At 41.7% G+C, this 18,321-nt stretch overlaps 1 protein-coding gene across 5 annotated transcripts in view; it reads right to left on the bottom strand.

Moving 5' to 3' along the window:
* ARHGAP19 (Rho GTPase activating protein 19) overlaps positions 1-18,321 on the bottom strand; it is a 71,933-nt gene that overhangs the window by 17,628 nt on the left and 35,984 nt on the right. For 4 of the 5 annotated variants that reach the window (XM_016192360.2, XM_060192800.1, XM_060192817.1 and 1 more), the window contains exons 5-9: positions 14,318-14,544; positions 10,361-10,447; positions 8,346-8,411; positions 5,723-5,911; positions 1,836-1,928 (exon numbers count right to left, since the gene is read on the bottom strand). In XM_016192360.2, coding sequence (XP_016047846.2) covers positions 1,836-1,928; positions 5,723-5,911; positions 8,346-8,411; positions 10,361-10,447; positions 14,318-14,544 — 662 coding nt within the window. The remainder of the gene's footprint in view (positions 1-1,835; positions 1,929-5,722; positions 5,912-8,345; positions 8,412-10,360; positions 10,448-14,317; positions 14,545-18,321) is intronic. The other variant, XM_060192812.1, reaches the window with a different exon arrangement.

Here is an 18,321-nt window from a genome sequence, read left to right as displayed (position 1 = left end):
TCCCCACCTGCAGGGGTTTCGCTTCACAAGCGGTGAAGCAGGTCTTCAGGTGTCTTTCTCTCCCCCTCTCTGTCTTCCCCTCCTCTCTTCATTTCTCTCTGTCCTATCTAACAACAACGACATCAATAACTACAACAATAATAACTTATAACAATAAAAAATAACAAGGGCAACAAAAGGGAAAATAAATATAAAATATATATATATTTTTAAAAAGTTGGTTTTGTAGCCATCTCACTGCTGTCAGGCTTCTCAAATCTCTGTAACTTTAGCAAATTACACAAGGACGTGTACAGCACAAAGAAGGCCATGAAGCAAGTGAGATTTTGACTACTCAGAAACAGGGGGCCTTGTCCTCAGCCCAGCAGGAAAGAAAGGGCCTTGACTGTTTTTAACCCTCACTTTCCCACTCAGAATACCCCTTCTCTGCTGGAGACATAGCAAAATGCTTTGGAAAATAACAGTATTCCTGAATTTTTTTAAATGTTTTATTTATTTATCCATGAAAGAGAAAGAACCAGACATCACTCTAGTACATGTGCTGCCAGGAATTGAACTCTAGACCTCATGCTTGAGAGATCAATGCTTTATGCACTGTGCTACCTCCTGGACCACAAATATTTCTAAATTCTTTTTTTTTTTTTTTTTTGCTTCCATGGTTACTGCTGGGGCTTGGTGCCTACACTACAAATTCACTAATCCTAGAGGCTGTTTTTCCCATTTTTGTTGTCCTTGTGGATGGTATTATTATTACTGCAGTTGTTGTTGAATAGAGAGAAATCAAGAGGGGAGGGGAAGACAGAAAAGGCAGAGAAAGACTCCTGAAAACCTGCTTCACCATTGTGAAGAGATCCCTCCTGGTGGGGAGCCAGGGGCTCAAACCAGGATCCTTATACTGGTCCTCGCACTTCACACCATGTGCACTTAACCCACCCAGCCCCCAAGTATTTCTAAATTCAAAATGAACCTTTTTTTTTTTTTTGCCTCCAGGCTTACTGCTGGGGCTCGGTGTCTGCACTACGAACCCACTGCTCCTGGAGGCCATTTCCCCATCTTTGTTGCCCTCGTTGTTGTTATTGTTTCCATTGCTGCTGTTGTTGGATAGGACAGAGAGAAATGGAGAGAGGAGGGGAGATAGAGAAGGGGAGAGAAAGACAGACACTTGCAAGCCTGCTTCACTGCCTGTGAAGAGACACCCCCCCCCCACAGGTGGGGTGCGGGGGTTTGAACCTGGTTCCTTACTCCGGGGTCCTTGTGCTTTGCGCATGTGCACTTAACCTGCTGCACTACCGACCGGCCCCTCTAGATGAACCCTTTATAATATCTCAAAGAACAGTTGTTGTTTTTTACAGATACAAAGAGGTAGAGAGACAGAGACCAACTACAGCACCGAAGCGTCCTTCAATGCAGAGCAGCACACTAAGTGAGCTATTTCACTGGCCCAGATCTCAAATAATAAGGGGGGGAAAAGTCTCTACATAAGAAATGTCAGTCTTGGGAATCGCAGTAGCACAGCGGGTTAAGTGCATGTGGCGCAAAGCAAGGACCTGCGTATGGCACCGGGTTCAACCCCTGGCTCCCCACCTGCAGGGGAGTCGCAGATCTGCAGGTGTCTATGTTTCTCTCCCCCTCTCTGCCTTCCCCTCCTCTCTCCGTTTCTATCTGTCCTATCCAAGGATGACATCAAGAACAACAATAATAACTACAACAATAAAACAAGAAGGGCAATAAAAGGGAAAATAAAAATAAATATTAAAAAAAAAAAAAAAGAAGAAATGTCAGTCTTCTGGATTTTCTCACAGTACTGAAAGCAAATAAAAGCAGAGAGTACCTACCCTAATAAGGCCACTGAAGGAACGTGAACGGGCCCTCTTCCGGGGAGTGGAAGCTTCTCTCCCTGGTGTCTGTGTCACAGACTGCTTATTAAACTAAAGAAAAACAACAACACAGGACACTTTGTCAATGTTGTCCCATAAAGACAGTGTGATATGTATGACAAGCAACCGGTTTAAGTGTAATGACCTAGCAAAGTTTGGGATTGAGTTACCGCATATACAGATGACACCAGCCAGCAAACCACAAAGGCAGAAATGACCCTGCCTACAAGAATGAAAACTTCCTACAAGAAAGCACCAACAGCCACACGTTCTTACCAAAATAAATTAATCCATACAGATGGAACCAGATCAAGCATCTAGAAAAATGAAGAAAATAAAAACGCCTATAATTGCCCAGTAATAGTCACTAACAACATCTTGCTGTATTCATTTCTTTTCATGAATATGAAAATAAACTCTTTTTGTTTGTTTGAGCTTGTAATATATCCTACTTATTTTCTTCATTTCTCATTCTTTAGAAGTCTTTATTAAGCCAATGAATAGTGTACTGCTTTGCCATGTGCACAACCCACCAACCCATAAAAAAAAAATAAAATTAAGTGGTAGCTATCTTGGCTTGGATCCTTGCACAGGAAAAGAATATTAATGGGAAAACTGGCAAAAATCTGAGTAAAATCACTATAGTCAGGCTAGCCAAAGTTAACTTCTTAGTTTTAGCAGCATTAACATTAGGAGGAAGTAGGTGAAGGAATCAAAATGAATTTCTCAGTATTTGCATTTTTTTTTCTCTGAATGTTATTTCAAATTTTTAAGTTTGTTCAAAATAGGTGCCTGGGAAATGGCTCAGGAAGTAATAAAGCACATGCCTTGTCATGTGTGCTAAATCCAATCCCCAGCTTTACACAGGTACCATGGACAGTGTCAAAGAAACTGCATGGATGGTGGGGTGGTACTTTATTTTCTCTCCTTCCCCTTTAAAAAAATAGAATAAGGGGCCAGGTGGTGGCTAACTTGGTTAAGCGCCTACATGTTACAGTACGCAGCCCCTGGTCTCTACCTGCAGGGGAAAGTTTCATGAGTGGTGGAGCAGGGCTGTAGGTGTCTTTGTCTCTCTCCATCTATCTCCCCACTCCCTTCTCAGTTTCTCTGTCTCTATCCAAAAGTAAATAAATAAATATTTTAAAAACGTTATATACATATCTGTATATGTATATGTAGAGAATGCAAACGTAAGCCAGGGAGGCAGATCAGCAGTACTGCACATGAGTGAAGCCCTGAGTTCTGTCCCTGGCAATATGTAAGAAGAACTTTGGTGATGGGGGTGTTGGGAGAAAAAAGAAAGGTAGGAAGGCAGGAAGGAGGGAGGGAGGGAGGGAGGGAGGGAGGGAGGAATACATGAACTTGTAAATAAATAAATAAATAAATAAATAAATAAATAAGAAAAAGGAAGAAAGGAAGCATGAGGCAAGCAGAACACAATCTTGCTTCTTAGTTTAAGCCCCAGAGCCACATGGAAGAATATATATTGGCTAAAAAAATAAAAATAAAAGAATATATAATGGCTTGTCATAAAAGTCATGACATTTTTCTGGTTTTTTATGCAAAAATATGTCATAACTTTTCCGACAACCGAATAATGGCATGGCAGCAGGGAACTTCAAAGGGTGACAGAATTTCAAAGGGTGACAGAATTGCTTTGGTGTCTGCTTCTCCTCGTCCTTCCTTCACCCTCACACTACAAAAGAAAAAAGAGAGAGAGAGAAAGAAGGAGGCGGAGGAGGAGAAACTGAGCCAAAAGACTACTCAACAGTATCACAAATGCATAAAAGATAAAAGCCTGGGTTCATTCCCTTGCAACACATGAAAATATTTCAGTAAGGACAAGAAGCTAGCACAGTGGGAATCCACAGATTCACAGATCTTGCATGCAAAAGGTCTTCAGATTTGGTCGCTGGCACTGCCAATAGCTAGAGCTGAGTGGTGCTCTGGTAAAAATAAGTATTATTGTGGTCCAGGAGGTGGCGCAGTGGATAAAGCATTGGATTCTCAGGCATGAGGTCCTGACTTCAATCCCCGGCAACACATGTACCAGAGTGATGTCTGGTTCTTTCCCTCTCTCCTATTTTTCTCACTAGTAAGTAAAGTATTTTTTTAAAATAAGTATTATTATATTCATGTTATATAATAATAATTAGTAGTAGTATAGAAGAAATAAACTATAGCAATTTTTAGAGTGGAAACAAAGGAAGGGAAAGGTATTAAAATGAACAAAGTTGGAAGACGGGTGGTAGTGCAGTGGGTTAAGTGCACGTGGTGCAAAGCACAAGGACCTGCGTATGGATCCCGGTTCGAGCCCCAGGCTCCCCACCTGCAGGGGAGTCGCTTTTTATTGTTGTAGTTATTGTTGTTGTTATTGATGTTATCGTTGTTGAATAGGACAGAGAGAAATGGAGAGAGGCGGGGAAGACAGAGAGCGGGAGAGAAAGACAGACGCCTGCAGACCTGCTTCACCACCTGTGAAGCGACTCCCCTGCAGGTGGGGAGCTGGGAGCCGGGAGCCAGTCTTACGCTTTGCTTTGTGCCACATGTGCTTAACCCGCTGCACTACCGCCTGACCCCCAATTTATTTTTCTTACCTTACTCTATAATTTCCTTTTTCCAAAATAAAATAATAAAAGTGATCTGGGAGGTGGCGCAGTGGCTAAAGAACTGGACTCTCAAACATGAGGTCCTGAGTTCAGTTCCCGGCAACACATGTACCAGAGTAATGTCTGGTTCTTTCTCTCTCTCTTCCTATCCCTCTCATTTATAAATAAATAAAACATTAAAAAATAAAATAAAAGTGCGGGGGTAGATAGCATAATGGTTATACAAACAGACTCTGAAGCCTGAAGATCCATCAAGTCCCAAGTTCAATCCCCTGCACCACCGTAAGCCAGAGCTGAGCAGTGCTCTGGTAAAAATAAAAATAATAATAATAAAGAAAGAAAGAAAGAAGAAACTGAGAAATGTGCTCAGGTTTAAAAAAAAGAAGAAGAAATATAAGAAAAATAAATGAAAAGACAGACTCTTCCATCAAGAAGGTCCTAGTTGAAGTCGAAAGGTAGAATTCACCTGGTAAGCTAAAATTCAAAATAAGTTTCTTGAAAAGAACTAATCAGGTATAAAAATCACTAATTTGAATTTTACAAATACAAAAAATAATAATAAAAGTCAGGGGACATTAAAAGGAAGGGAGGGAGGGAGGGAGTAAGGAAGGAAGAAAGAAACCAGGTTGCTAGAGTTTACAGAAGCAACTCAAAATGGCAAAACCAGAGGCTTAATTTTGCGCCCATGCCTCCAAAATAAACCTGGCAGCTAAAATTCCTATTTCTGGTATCAGACTAGATCCTTGATTTATAGTGTCTTCCAATAGTAAACAACTGTTAGTAAGAGCTACCACTTTTGCTTTGCTGTATCAACCACTTCACATAGATTCTCTTTGATTTTTACAACCACAAAACATGGATATTACAATTATCATTTCACAAACAGGAAATTGGGATTCAGAAAGATTAAGTTACTTGCCAAGAAATATGAAGGGTTTAAACTTTGGACTACAGCTATTGGTTCTCTCTTAGCACACTTGGTACATGGTCAAAGCTGGAAAAACTAATTACACTGGGAGCCCTGTTTAACGCTAGAAGCCTCCACTCCTTCCTCAGCTGGGCTATAACGCAGACATTGCTACTGAGGTCCCAGAGACAAGCATGCTTTCCTGGTTGAGCCAAAACTTGGGCCAAGGAACACCAAAACTTAAATGAGATTCTTAGCAATATCCCTGAGTGATTCCACAGCCACCATATTCCTAGAGACCCATCACTATGTCCTTGTGTTTGGGGCACCTGTCTAATCAGTTGCTTCTTCTTTGCAGACTCTGGCATATTATGGACGTGTTGGAACAGCTCTCTCAGTGCCTCTTCTGTACGCTGTTGGGTTTCCTCATGGGAATAGGGATCTACCCGGTTCCATTTCTGAGACTTTGCCAGTTGAAAGGACTTAGTTTGGCATGAAGCAGTCAGATCAAGATCATCCTAGAAGAAAATTTAAAGAAATGTGAATTAATACATCCTGCCAGCTTTGTTTACAGATTCTCACAATGGGAGGGGGGGAGAACAACACATAGTTTACTTTATACCCAGGAACAGGAAAATCTAAACACTATTATCAGATGAAGAAAAACCTATCATTATAACTATATTAACAGTTCATTCCCATGACGTGCCCAGAGAACCTAAATTCATTGAAAACATTGCCACCAGAAGTTATGTTTATGAATTCAGTTCTCAGAGTGTGTTTTAATCTCATGTAATCCTCAAGGCTACCTCATCTATTACAAAGTAAACAGGGGAAGTATCATCGTTCCCATCTGAAAGATGAAAAACAAAATTGAAGGTAAATGTAGTTACTGAAATTACTACTAAAGTGAAAACCATCTCAGAGCCCCAGTGCTCTTTCCCACACATGTTGGCACTGCAGGGAAGTTACTTGGCAATGACAGTGAAACAAAAACAGTTCTCGAAGAAAAACTGCGCTCCAATTAAACTAGTTAAAATCAAATACTGTCTCTCCTGGTCACATCAGATATTTGCTGAATAGGAGGTTGGAACAAACCGGAGCAGTGAAAAATAGCTTCTGATGATAGCTTAAGTTTCCAGAGAAGACAGACTAAACAGACATCACAAAAGCAGCCTGGGAAAGTCTTTTTTTTTTTTTTTTTTTTTTTGTTACTGGATAGAGACAGAGAGAAATTGAGAGAGAAAGGGCAAATAGATAGGAAGAGAGACAGAGAGACGCCTGCAGATCTGCTTCACCGACTGGGAAGGGACTCCCCTGCAGGTGAGGAAGGGACTCCCCTGCAGGGGCTCGAACCAGGATCCTAACCGGTCCTTGCGCTTTGCACCACATGCACTTAACCCACTGCGCTACTGCCTGGACTCCCAGTCTTTTTTTTTTTTTTTTTGCCTCCAAGGTTATCACTGGGGCTCAGTGCCTGCACTATGAATCCACTGCTCCTGGAGGCCATTTTTCCCATTTTATTGCCCTTGTTGTTATTACTATTATTAATGTTATTGTTGCCATTGTTTTTGTTGGACAGGATAGAGAGAAATGGAGAGAGGAGGGGAAGACAAAGAGGGAGCGAGAAAAATAGACACCTGCAGAACTGCCTCACCAATTGTGAAGCAACCCCCTGTAGGTGGGGAACTGGAGGCTCGAACCGGGATCCTTACTGCAATCCTTGCACCATGTGTCATGTGCGCTTAACCTACTGCCCAGCAGTGGCAACTTTCAGCAGTGGCCCCCTTTCTCAGATAGAAAGGAGGAGACAGCATAGTGGTTATGCCAACAGACTCTCGTGCCTGATGCTCCTAAATCCCAGGTTCAATCCCCTGCACCACCATAAGCCAGAGCTGAGAAGTGCTCTGGTGTTTCTTTATGTGTGTGTGTCTCTCTCTCTGCATCTCTCTCAAAAATAAAATTAAATTAAAAAAAAAAAAAGAAAGAAAGAAAGAAAGAGAAAAAGGGGAAGATACCACAGCACCTAAACTTCCCCCAGTGACATGGTGGTGAGACTTAGAAGTACAATTGTTTAATATCTCATCTTTAAAGTTGAATGGTCTGTAATATACAGAGTCTTATAATAAGCCTCCATAAACTTGCTTTCTAAGATCAAGTGGCCTCAAGGCTTCTAATTACAGGATAGACCAAACTACCGCCCGACTCCCTAAACATACACTCCATGCTCTCACTCACATGCAGAAATACCATCCAACAGTAGAGCGCCTCCAAAAGCAGCAAAAATTATGTGTAGGGTCATTTTTATTCCCACACATTACTCTCCTTTCAGACTCCTTATCTCAAATTAACTAGAGGGCCAGCAAAAAAGCTCACTTGGATAGTGTATTGTTTTACCACGTGTGAGACCCAAGTTCAAGCCTGGCCACCACCTACATTAAGGAAGCTTTGATGTTATAGTCTATCTCTGTCTCTATCTCTATCCCTGCCTCTGTCTGTCAAAAAAAAAAAAAAAAATCAAATTAACTAGAATTTTTTAAAATTAAACTACCAAAAACATTTTTTGTGTTTGTTTTAAAACTCCACTAATCCAGGAGTCAAACAGTAGTACAGCAGGTTAAGCGCAGGTGGCACAAAGCAAGGACCAGCGTAAGGACGCTGGTTCGAGCCCCCGGCTCCCCACCTGCAGGGAATTCGCTTCACAGGTTGGTGAAGCAGGTCTGCAGGTATCTATCTTTCTCTCCCCCACTCTGTCTTCCCCTTCTCTCTCCATTTCTCTCTGTCCTATCCAACAATAACGACATCAATAATAACTACAACAATAAAACAACAAGGGCAACAAAAGGGAATAAATAAATAAATAAAATAAATATTAAAACAAAAAACTTTGAACTCCACTAATCCTAATTGTCCCTGTCCTTATTTACAATGAAATTAGCTTCCTATTCTTACCTTTGATGCTTGTGTTCTGGAGCTCAAATAGTGCAATCTGGCACATTCCCGAATGTAAGCAGGAGCCTGGCCAAAACATGAAAGAAAACCAACACCAAAAGGGTTAGTAACATCTAAAACCCTTTCACATTATGCAGTGGTTCTCAAAAGGACTCAGCTGGCAGATTACTAGGGAAAAACAAACAAACAAAAAATCTTCAAAATATCCTATCCCATACCTTCCACAAAAAGGTATCTCAACAAATCTGATGAAAAACTGTGAGAAGACAACACTGCCTTTCTTTGTTTTGTTTTTAATTTTATTTATTTATTTATTTATGAGAAAGCTAGGAGGAGAGAGAGAGAAAGAACCAGACATGTGATGCCAGGGATTGAACTCGTGACCTCATGCTTAGGAGTTCAATCCCTTATCCACTGCACCATCTCCCAGACCACTACAACTACAACTTCCTTTCTCTCCTTCTCCTTCCCAACCCCCCTCCTCCCAGTCAATGAATGTTTTTTAAAAATGCCCAGCCTTTCAGGATGGCAGGAGATCAGGAGATGCTAAAATCAAGAGATTCACCATCAGGAAAGTACTCTAAAGAACATCAAAGCTGTGACTACAGGATCTTTTTGCTAAGGCTACAGAAATATCAAAAGTTGAGAATATTTAGTTACACTGAGGGGCCCTTTCTAGAGTAAAAGAACACCTCACAGATCCTTGCATCTGTGTCACACTGCCTTCTCAGCAGGAAACCAAGATACAGAAAGGGTTATCTTCAAAAGGTTTATATATATGGCTTTAGTCAATTGCAGTGAATTCCACAGTAATCCACAAAGAATTCACAAAGCTCCTGAGGAAAACTTATGTTGGCAGAAATACTGCTAGCTTGGACTGAAGGGCATAAGGAGCATAAAATGAAAGAAGGCTGTCAGACTTTCCAAATTCCACTGGTATGAAGCAGACAGAACACAAAGCTACTCAACTGCCAACTACATATGCTGCCTTTCAAAAAACAAGGATTCAGAGTGGGGGTGATAGTGGTCCGGGAGGTGGCGCAGTGGTTAAGGCACTAGACTCTCAAGCATGAGGTCCTGAGTTCAATCCCCAGCAACACATGTACCAGAGTGATGTCTGGTCCTTTCTCTCTCTCCTATCTTTCTCATTAATAAATAAATAATCTTTAAAAAAAGAGAGAGAGAGAGAGACTGGGGGAGATAGCATAATGGTTATGCAGAGACTTTCATGCCTGAGGCTTTGCGCCCCAGATTCAGTCCCCCAGACACTATACGCCAGAGATGATCAGTGCTCTGGTAAGAAAGGATGAAAGAAAGAGTGGCGGGGAAGGAAGGAAGGAAGGAAGGAAGGAAGGAAGGAAGGAAGGAAGGAAGGGAGGAAAAGAAAATGGATTCAAAGGGTGGAGTCAATTACCCAGGTGAGTGGAATCCTAACCAGACACCAAGTACCAATTAATTAATTAATGAGTTAGTTAATTTTATTTATTTCATTGCTACCAGGGTAATCACTGGGGCTCAGTGCTGCCTCTGGAGGCCATTTCTTCTGTGTGTGTGTTTTTCCCCCTCTTCTTTCTAGTTTTTATTAGATAGGATGGAGAGAAATTGAGAGAGGAGAGGGAAATAGAGATAGAGATGGAGAAGCAGACTTGCTTCACAGCTCATGATGTAGCCCCCCTGCAGTGGGAAGCAGGGGCCAGAATCCAAATCCTTGCACTTGGTAATATGGGCACTTAACCAGGTGTGTCACTGCCCAAAGCCCATTTATTTATTTTTAATAAGAGGCCAGTGTACCACTCAGCAGTATCAGGAAATGAACCCAAGGCATATGCACTAGCCACTAGGCTACTTCCCCAGTCAGCCAAGTACCTTTCTACTCCTCACCAGCTCGGTTGTTCCCTGCAGGTTTTACCAATCTGGTTTTCAGTCCCATTCAAGATCTTCCTCTATACACTGCTTTATACACCTGACTCCATCCGCATTATCCTGTTACCACCCAATTCCCAATCCTTACCTACCTTAAAAAGTTTCTGGGAATGTTTAATCATAAAAGCCATCCCATTGTTTAACTTTGTGATGTTCTCTTGAAGGTCATTTGCAGTTACCTATTCAGAGAAAAAGAAAATCCAAAAAGAGGATTAACAATTGAGATGCAGACGATAGATATTCCATTTACTTAGCAGTATTATCACCAGGAGCAGTGGGTTTATCATGCAGACACCAAGCCCCAGAGATAACCCTTGTGGCAATTTTTTAAAGAAATATTTTTAAGGAGTTGGGCCGTAGCTCTGCAGGTTAAGCACACATGGCATGAAGTGCAATAACTGGCATAAGAATGCTGGTTCAAGTCCCCGGCTCCCCACCTGCAGGGGAGTCGCTTCACAGGCAGTGAAGCAGGTCTGCAGGTGTCTATCTTTCTCTCCCCCTCTCTGTTTTCCCCTCCTCTCTCCATTTCTCTCTGTCCTATATCCTACCTAACAATGACAACATCAATAACAACAATAACAAGTACAACAACAATAAAAAACAAGGGCAACAAAAGGGAAAATAAATAAAATTTTTTTAAAGGATTTTTTTTTTAAATAACAAAGTTAAGAAATAGTTAACCTGGGATTTTAAATGGGTAAAAGAACAGAAACTGTCTCAAAGTGTCAAGGACATTGCCTCTTCACAGAGACAAGCATTTCTCCAGAGATAAAAGAGAACTGTCACTACTAATCAATACCAGAGGTGACATCAGTTTCTTGAAAACACAGTCAGGTGGTCATTGAATCTCCACTATTGTTTCTCCTGCCTCTGTTGTAAGCACTTTTGCATCTCTACTGTCCCAAAGCTATCACCTGCAACAGTTCTCTGCTACTTAATCCATCTACTTTTGCCAAGACCTCTTAAATATTTCTTTTTTTTTACTTTTTTAATTATGTTTATTTATTGGATAGAGACAGCCAGAAACTGAGAGGGAAGGGGAACATAGAGAGGGAGTGAGACAGAGAGACACCTGTAGCCCTGCTTCACCACTTGCGAAGCCTTCCCCCTGCAGGTGGGGGCTGGGGGGCTCAAACCTGGGTCCTTGCGCACTATAACATGTGTACTCAACCAGGTGCGCCAACACCCGGCCTCCTCTTAAATATTTCTTTATAAAAATAGAGATTACTAACTCCTGTTTCAGTCTCAGCTGTTTCTGAGACTCTTTTGTTTAATCATTTTTATTTTCTTTGTTACTTTATTTAATGGATCGATATGGCCAGAAATCAAGGGGGGAAAGGGTGATAGAAAGGGAAAGAAAAAGGTGGGGGTAGATAGTCTGGTGGTTATGCAAAGAGACTCTCATGCCTGAGTCTCATGCCAAAGTCCCAGGTTCAATTCCCTGAACCACCATAAGCCAGAGCTGAGCAGTTGTCTGGTAAAAAAAAAAAAAAAAAAAAAAAGAGGGAAATAGAGAGAGGTCTGCAACACTGCTTCATCACTCACAAAGCTTTCCCTCTGCAGGTGGGGACTATGACATGAACCCAGGTCCTTGCACATTATAACATGTGCGCTCAACCAGGTGTGCCACCACCAAGCCTCTAGAATTCTTTTGATGATGAGGCTTGATATCCTTAACATGGACAAATGTTGGTGTCATTTTTTTTCTCATAATCCCACCCTCACCTTTCTCTAAGCAGAGGTTCTTTCTGGTATAGACTTTCTATATCCCCACCCCACCACCATTGCCTCCTTATTAAATAAAAATTTCATGACCCTGGAGTCAGGCAGTAGCGCAGTGGGTTAAGCGCACATGGTGCAAAGCACAAGACTGGCGTAAGGATCCCGGTTCGAGTGAAGCAGGTCTACAGGGTGTCTATCTTTCTCTCCCCCTCTCTGTCTTCCCCTCCTCTCTCCATTTCTCTCTGTCCTAACAATGACATCAATAATAATAACAATAACAATAACTACAACAACAATAAAAAAACAAGGGCAACAAAAGGGGAAATATATAAATAAATATATTTTTTTTAATTTCCTGACCCTCTCTCTTATCTCCCTTTTCTCATTTCTTATAATAGAAAAATTATTTCAGGGGCTAGGTGGTGGCGCACATGGTTCAAGCCCCTGGTCCCCAGCTGTAGGGGGAAAAATTCACAAGTGGTGAAGTAGGACTGCAGGTGTCTCTCTCTCTCTCTCTCCCTATCTCCTCTTACTCTCTCCATTTCTGGCTGACTCTATACAATAAATAAATAAAGATTAAAAAGATAGATAAATAATGAAAAATATGTTAATAAAAGAAGAAATATTTCATAAGAGCCACCATATCTTATTCTTCTCTGTTCTCTTACCAACATCTTTGTAAGGCAAGTGGTAAAGGCACTATTATGCTCAGCATGCCAGAAAAAGGTATGGGGGGCTTAAATAAGCACAGGACAGGGTAAATGATACAGGGAACAGCTGGCTTATAACTGCCAACCTAGATATCCTGGCTCCAATTCCATCCAGTTCCATGAGCAGGCAGATTATAAAACTAGGTCCCATCGTGTAAAGAATTAATTCAAAAGCTTTATTTTTTTATTTTATTTTTACCAGAGAACTGCTCAGTTCTGACTAATAGTGGTGCCAGGGACTGAACCTGGAACCTTGGAGCCTCAGGCATGAAAGTCCTCTACATCACTATCTCCCTAAGTCAATGAATCTCAGTATCTGCCGTTAGAAGCACATTCAGCTTTACCCAAGGACAATTTTTGTACAGAAAATAGAAAAGTGAGGGCTAGACAGGATTGCTCTGGGTCATTTTTATCTAAAAGCTCAGTGATACTTTCTTGTAAGATCATACAGGTCTGTTCTAAATATATAACAAGCAATCTTCAGACTTTAAATTGATTTCCCAAGAAGATTTTTTTTAAGAATGAATTTACGGGAGCCGGGTAGTGGCACAGTGGGTTAAGCACACATGGCAGAAAGCTCATGGACCGGCATCAGGATCCTGGTTCAAGTCCCCGGCTCCCCACTTGCAGGGGGTTCGCTTCACAGAGGGTGAACCAGGTCTGCAGGTGTCTATTTTTCTCTCCCCTTCTCTGTCTTTCCCTCTCTCTCAATTTCTCTCTGTTCTATCCAACAACAACTAGTGCAATAACAACAACAATAACAACAATGACAATAAACAACAAGGGCAACAAAAGGAAAAATAAGAAGAAAAAAAAAGAATGAATTTACATTTATACCCAAAATAAATATTTTACTTATCTAGTAGCTATAATTTTCCACTAAGAAGTTGTTGCTTAGTTTTTTTTAATTATCTTTGTTTATTTATTGGATAGAATCAGCAAGAAATTGAGAGTAACAGATGACAGATAGATAGGCAGACACTTACAGGCCTGCTTCACCACTCACAAAGCTTTGCCCCTGCAGATGGGGACTGGAGGCTTGAACTTGGGTCCTTGCTCACTATAACAAGTGTGCTCAATCAGGTAAGTCACCGCTCAGCCCGGTCACTTAGGTTTATGAGAGACTGTTTGCAAGTGAGACTGACAGAAATCAGTCCCCTCACGTTTGATGACTCTTACAGGAGCTGATAAAACCTACCCTCAGGGAGTCCGGCGGTAGCACAGCGATTTAAGTGCAGGTGGCACAAAGCACAAGGACCTGTGTAAGGATCCCGGCTCGAGCCCCGGCTCTCCACCTGCAGGGGAGTCGCTTTACAGGCAGTGAAGCAGGTCTGCAGGTGTCTATCTTTCTCTCCTCCTCTCTGTCTTCCCCTCCTCTCTCCATTTCTCTCTGTCCTATCTAGCAAAGACGACATCAACAACAACTACAACAACAATGAAAAACAACAAGGGCAACAAAAAGGGAAAATAAATAAATTTTTTTTAAATTTTTTTTAAAAACCTACCCTCAAGAATCTGAAGCTAGGCCTTGGGCCCTTAACAACTCACCAAGGTCCAGCCCACAGGATGACGTCTAGCCCAAAGAGCAAACTCAGTTCTTAACCCTTCAACACTCACATTTTTTGGCCACAGGACATGGGGTGCAAACATAAGGGCAAGGTTATAGGCAGACATCTTGTTTTTGTCTTGTTTCTTCGCTGTCTGATACAGAAGGTCAAGCAATAGCTTCAGCAGGTTGCGGTTGGGTGGAGGGAGGATAAGGAAGAGCAACTGAAGAGCCTCGATTTGCCGCTCCTTATCCGGGACATTGGTCTTGTTCCCTTTATCATCAAACTTCATCAAATCTTGAGGACAAGAAAGATCATTGCAGGGTAAGGAGAAAATACAAGCAAGAAAATCAGTGCTCCTATGATCACAGTCACCTCTTCTTTCTTCCTCTTTGTCTTTGTTTCTTTCTTTTCTGTATTGTTTTTATTTGTTTCTGGTTTTTTGTTTAGGAAACTGAGGAGGGGGTTTCATTGGAGCTTTGAGCCTATACAATCCCACCAATCCCAGTGGACTCTTTCCTCCTCCTCCTTCTTTTTAGATAGAAGGCAAGAAACAGAAAGGGAGAGAGAGAATAAAATAGGAAGTGGATAAAGTGGATAAAGTGCTGGACTTGCAACTATGAGGTTGTAAAATCAGTCCCTGAATCAAATATGCCAGAGTGATGATCTGTTTTTTTCTCTCTTGCTCTTTTCTTAATAAATGTTTTATAAAAAGAGAGACAGGTGGTCCAGGAGGTGGCACAGTGGATAAAGCATTGGACTCTCAAGCACAAGGTCCGGAGTTCGATCCCCGGCAGCACATGTACCAGAGTGATGTCTGGTTCTCTTCTCTCTCTCTTCCTATCCTTCTCACTGATAAATAAATAAAATATTTAAATTGGGAGTCAGGCGGTAGCGCAGCAGGTTAAGCGCTAAGTGCAAGGACCAGCATAAGGATCCCGGTTCAAGCCCCCGGCTCCCCACCTGCAGGAGAGTCACTTCACAAGTGGTGAAGCAGGTCTGCAGGTGTCTGTCTTTCTCTTCCCTTCCTCTCTCCATTTCTCTCTGTCCTATCCAACAATCCAACAACAACAACAACATCAATAATAACTACAACAATAAGACAACAAGGGCAACAAAAGGAAATAAATAAAGAAAAAAACAGAGAAAAAAAGAAGCTCTTAAATAAAATATTTAAATTAAATAAAATGAGAGACAGCAAGAGACACTATAGCACTGATCAACCACTCATGAAGTTACCATGTAGTGGCTGGGGGCTAGAACCTAGTAATGGTAAAGTAAGCACTCTGCTTGAGTGGCACCGGGCAGCAGGTGAGCTATTTTGCAACCCTAATTTATTTATTTATTTATTTATTTTTAAATATTACTTATTTATTTAATTGAGAGGGGAGGAGGGGATAGAGAGAGAGAGACAGAGAGACACCTGCAAACCTGCTTCACCACCCATAAAGCTTTCCCCTTGCAGGTGGGGACCAGGGTTTTGAACCCAGGTCCTTGCGCACTGTAATGTGTGCACTTAACTAGGTGAGAACCACCTGGCCCCCTAATTTATTTTTTAGTATTTAATTAGAATTTATTTATGATAGAGATAGAGTCAGAACAGCACTCTGGCACATATAGCACCTGGGATAGAACTCGGGACCCTGTGCTTCAGAGTCCAGCACTTCAGTGATGGAGCCACCTCCTGGGTCACTACAACTCCACTCCTTTATTATTATTTTTTAATCAAATAATTTTTAATTTTTTTGAAAAAACCTGACATAAAAAAGAGATTACAGGGGCACCGGGTGGTGGCTTATCATGTTAAGCACACATGGCATGAAGCGCAGGGACCAGCCTAAGAATCCCAGTTCGAGTCCCCGGCTCCCCACCTGCAGGGGAGTCGCTTCACAAACGGTGAAGCAGGTCTGCAGGTGTCTATCCTTCTCTCCCTCTCTCTGTCTTCCCCTCCTCTCTCCATTTCTCTCTGTTCTATCCAAAAACAATACTACTAACAACAATAATGATAACAGCAACAATAAACAAGGGCAACAGAAGGGGGGAAAATAGCTTCCAGGAGCAGGCATCGTGCTCCAGAGATAACCCTGGAGGCAAATTAAAAAATTTTTTTTTAAAAAAAGAGATTACAGGAATGGGGAGACGGCATAGAAAAATGTAATAAACAACAAGTGCAACAAAAGGGAAAATAAATATATTTTTTAAAAAATATAAAAATGTAATAAAAAAACAAAAATCAGTGGTCCAGGTGGTGGCACAGTGGTAAAGCTTTGGACTCTCAAGCATGAGGTCCTGAGTTCCATCCCCGGCAGCATATGTGGCCAGAGTGATGTCTGGTTCTTTCTCTCTCCTCCTTATCTTTCTCATAAATAAATAAAATCTTTTTAAAAATAAATAAATAATTTTAAAAAACAAAAATCAATCAAGAGGAAGTCGGGCAGTAGCACAGTGGGTTACGCACAGGTGGCGCAAAGCGCAAGGACTGGCGTAAGGATCCCTGTTCGAGCCCCAGGCTCCCCACCTGCAAGGGAGTCGCTTCACAGGCAGTGAAACAGGTCTGCAGGTGTCTATCTTTCTCTCCCCCTCTGTCTTCCCCTCCTCTCTCCATTTCTCTCTGTCCTGTCCAACAATGATGACATCATCATCAACAACAATAATAACTACAACAATAAAACAAGGGCAACAAAAGGGAATAAATATTTTTTTTTAATCAATCAAGAATGAACAGGAGATTTGAATAGACAGTCTTTCAGAGAAATAGGCAGTAAGCACTTGTTTTTTGTTTTTCTAGTCAGCACTGGGGCCTCACTACTCCTGGCCAACAGGTAGAAAAACAGAAAGAGAAGCTGGGTGGAGACTTGGGGTTTGAACTTGGGTCTCTGCGCATAACAATGTGTGTTCAACCAGGTGCACCACCACTCAATCCCTCTCTTTCCCACTCTATACCCCCGCTCTGTCTCTATCCAATAAATAATACACAAATAATTTTCTTTTAAATGAGGTATTGGGCAGGGATGGATAGCATAATGGTTATGCAAAGAGACGCTCATGCCTGCTCCAAATTCCTAGGTTCAATCCTCTGAACTACCATAATCCAGAGCTGAGCAGCACTCTGGTTTTTTGTTTTTTTTTTAAAAGGGGGGGAGGTTGTTGGACAGTAGCACAGCAGGTTAAGCACACACGGCACAAAGCACAAGGACCAGCATAAGGATCCAGGTTTGATCACCTGGCTCCCCACCTGCAGAGGGGTATCGCTTCAGAAGCAGGTCTGCAGGTATCTATCTTTCTCTCCCCCGTCTTCCCCTCCTGTCTCAATTTCTCTCTGTCCTATCCAACAATAGCTATAACAACAGGGGGCCAGGCGGTAGCACAGCAGGTTAAGTGTACATGGTGCGAAGCACAAGGACGAGCATAAGCATAAGCATAAGGATCCCAGTTCAAGCCCCCGTTCCCCATCTACAGGGGGTCGCTTCATAGGCGGTGAAGCTGGTCTGCAGGTGTCTCTTTCTCTCCCCCCTCTCTATTTCTCTCTGTCCTATCCAACAACAATGACAGCAATAACATAATAGTAACTACAACAATAATAACAATGATAAACAAGGACAACAAAAGGGAAAAAATAGCCTCCAGGAGCAGTGAATTCACAGGGCTTCAAAACAGAACAACTTTGGGAAATAGTCTGGTAGTTCCAGAAAAAGTTAGACACAGAATTATCATATAGACTGTTCACACTGAAAAGAAAACATGTCCACACATATCTTTAATAATGTCACACCCTTCACTTTTCCTCACCCAATAATTATGAAAAGAAATAAAGGGGCCAACCCATTACCATGCTCAAGGACCTGAGTTCAATTCCCTGCTCCCCACCTGTAGGGGGAGCACTTTACAGGTGGTGAAGTAGGTCTGCAAGTGTCTCTCTCTTCCTCACTTCTCAATTTGTATCTTAGCCAATAAAAATTAGAAAAAAAAAAAAAAGGAAAAACGGCTGGCAGAGGCAGTGGATTTATTATAGTGTCAGCACCACCCAGTGATAATCCTAATCAATTAGAAAACAAATGATGATAATAATAAAAT

This window comes from Erinaceus europaeus, chromosome 1, assembly GCF_950295315.1.
Source record: "Erinaceus europaeus chromosome 1, mEriEur2.1, whole genome shotgun sequence".
In the NCBI taxonomy this organism is placed as follows: Eukaryota; Metazoa; Chordata; class Mammalia; order Eulipotyphla; family Erinaceidae; genus Erinaceus; species Erinaceus europaeus.
This window is presented reverse-complemented; position numbering and strand designations above follow the sequence as displayed.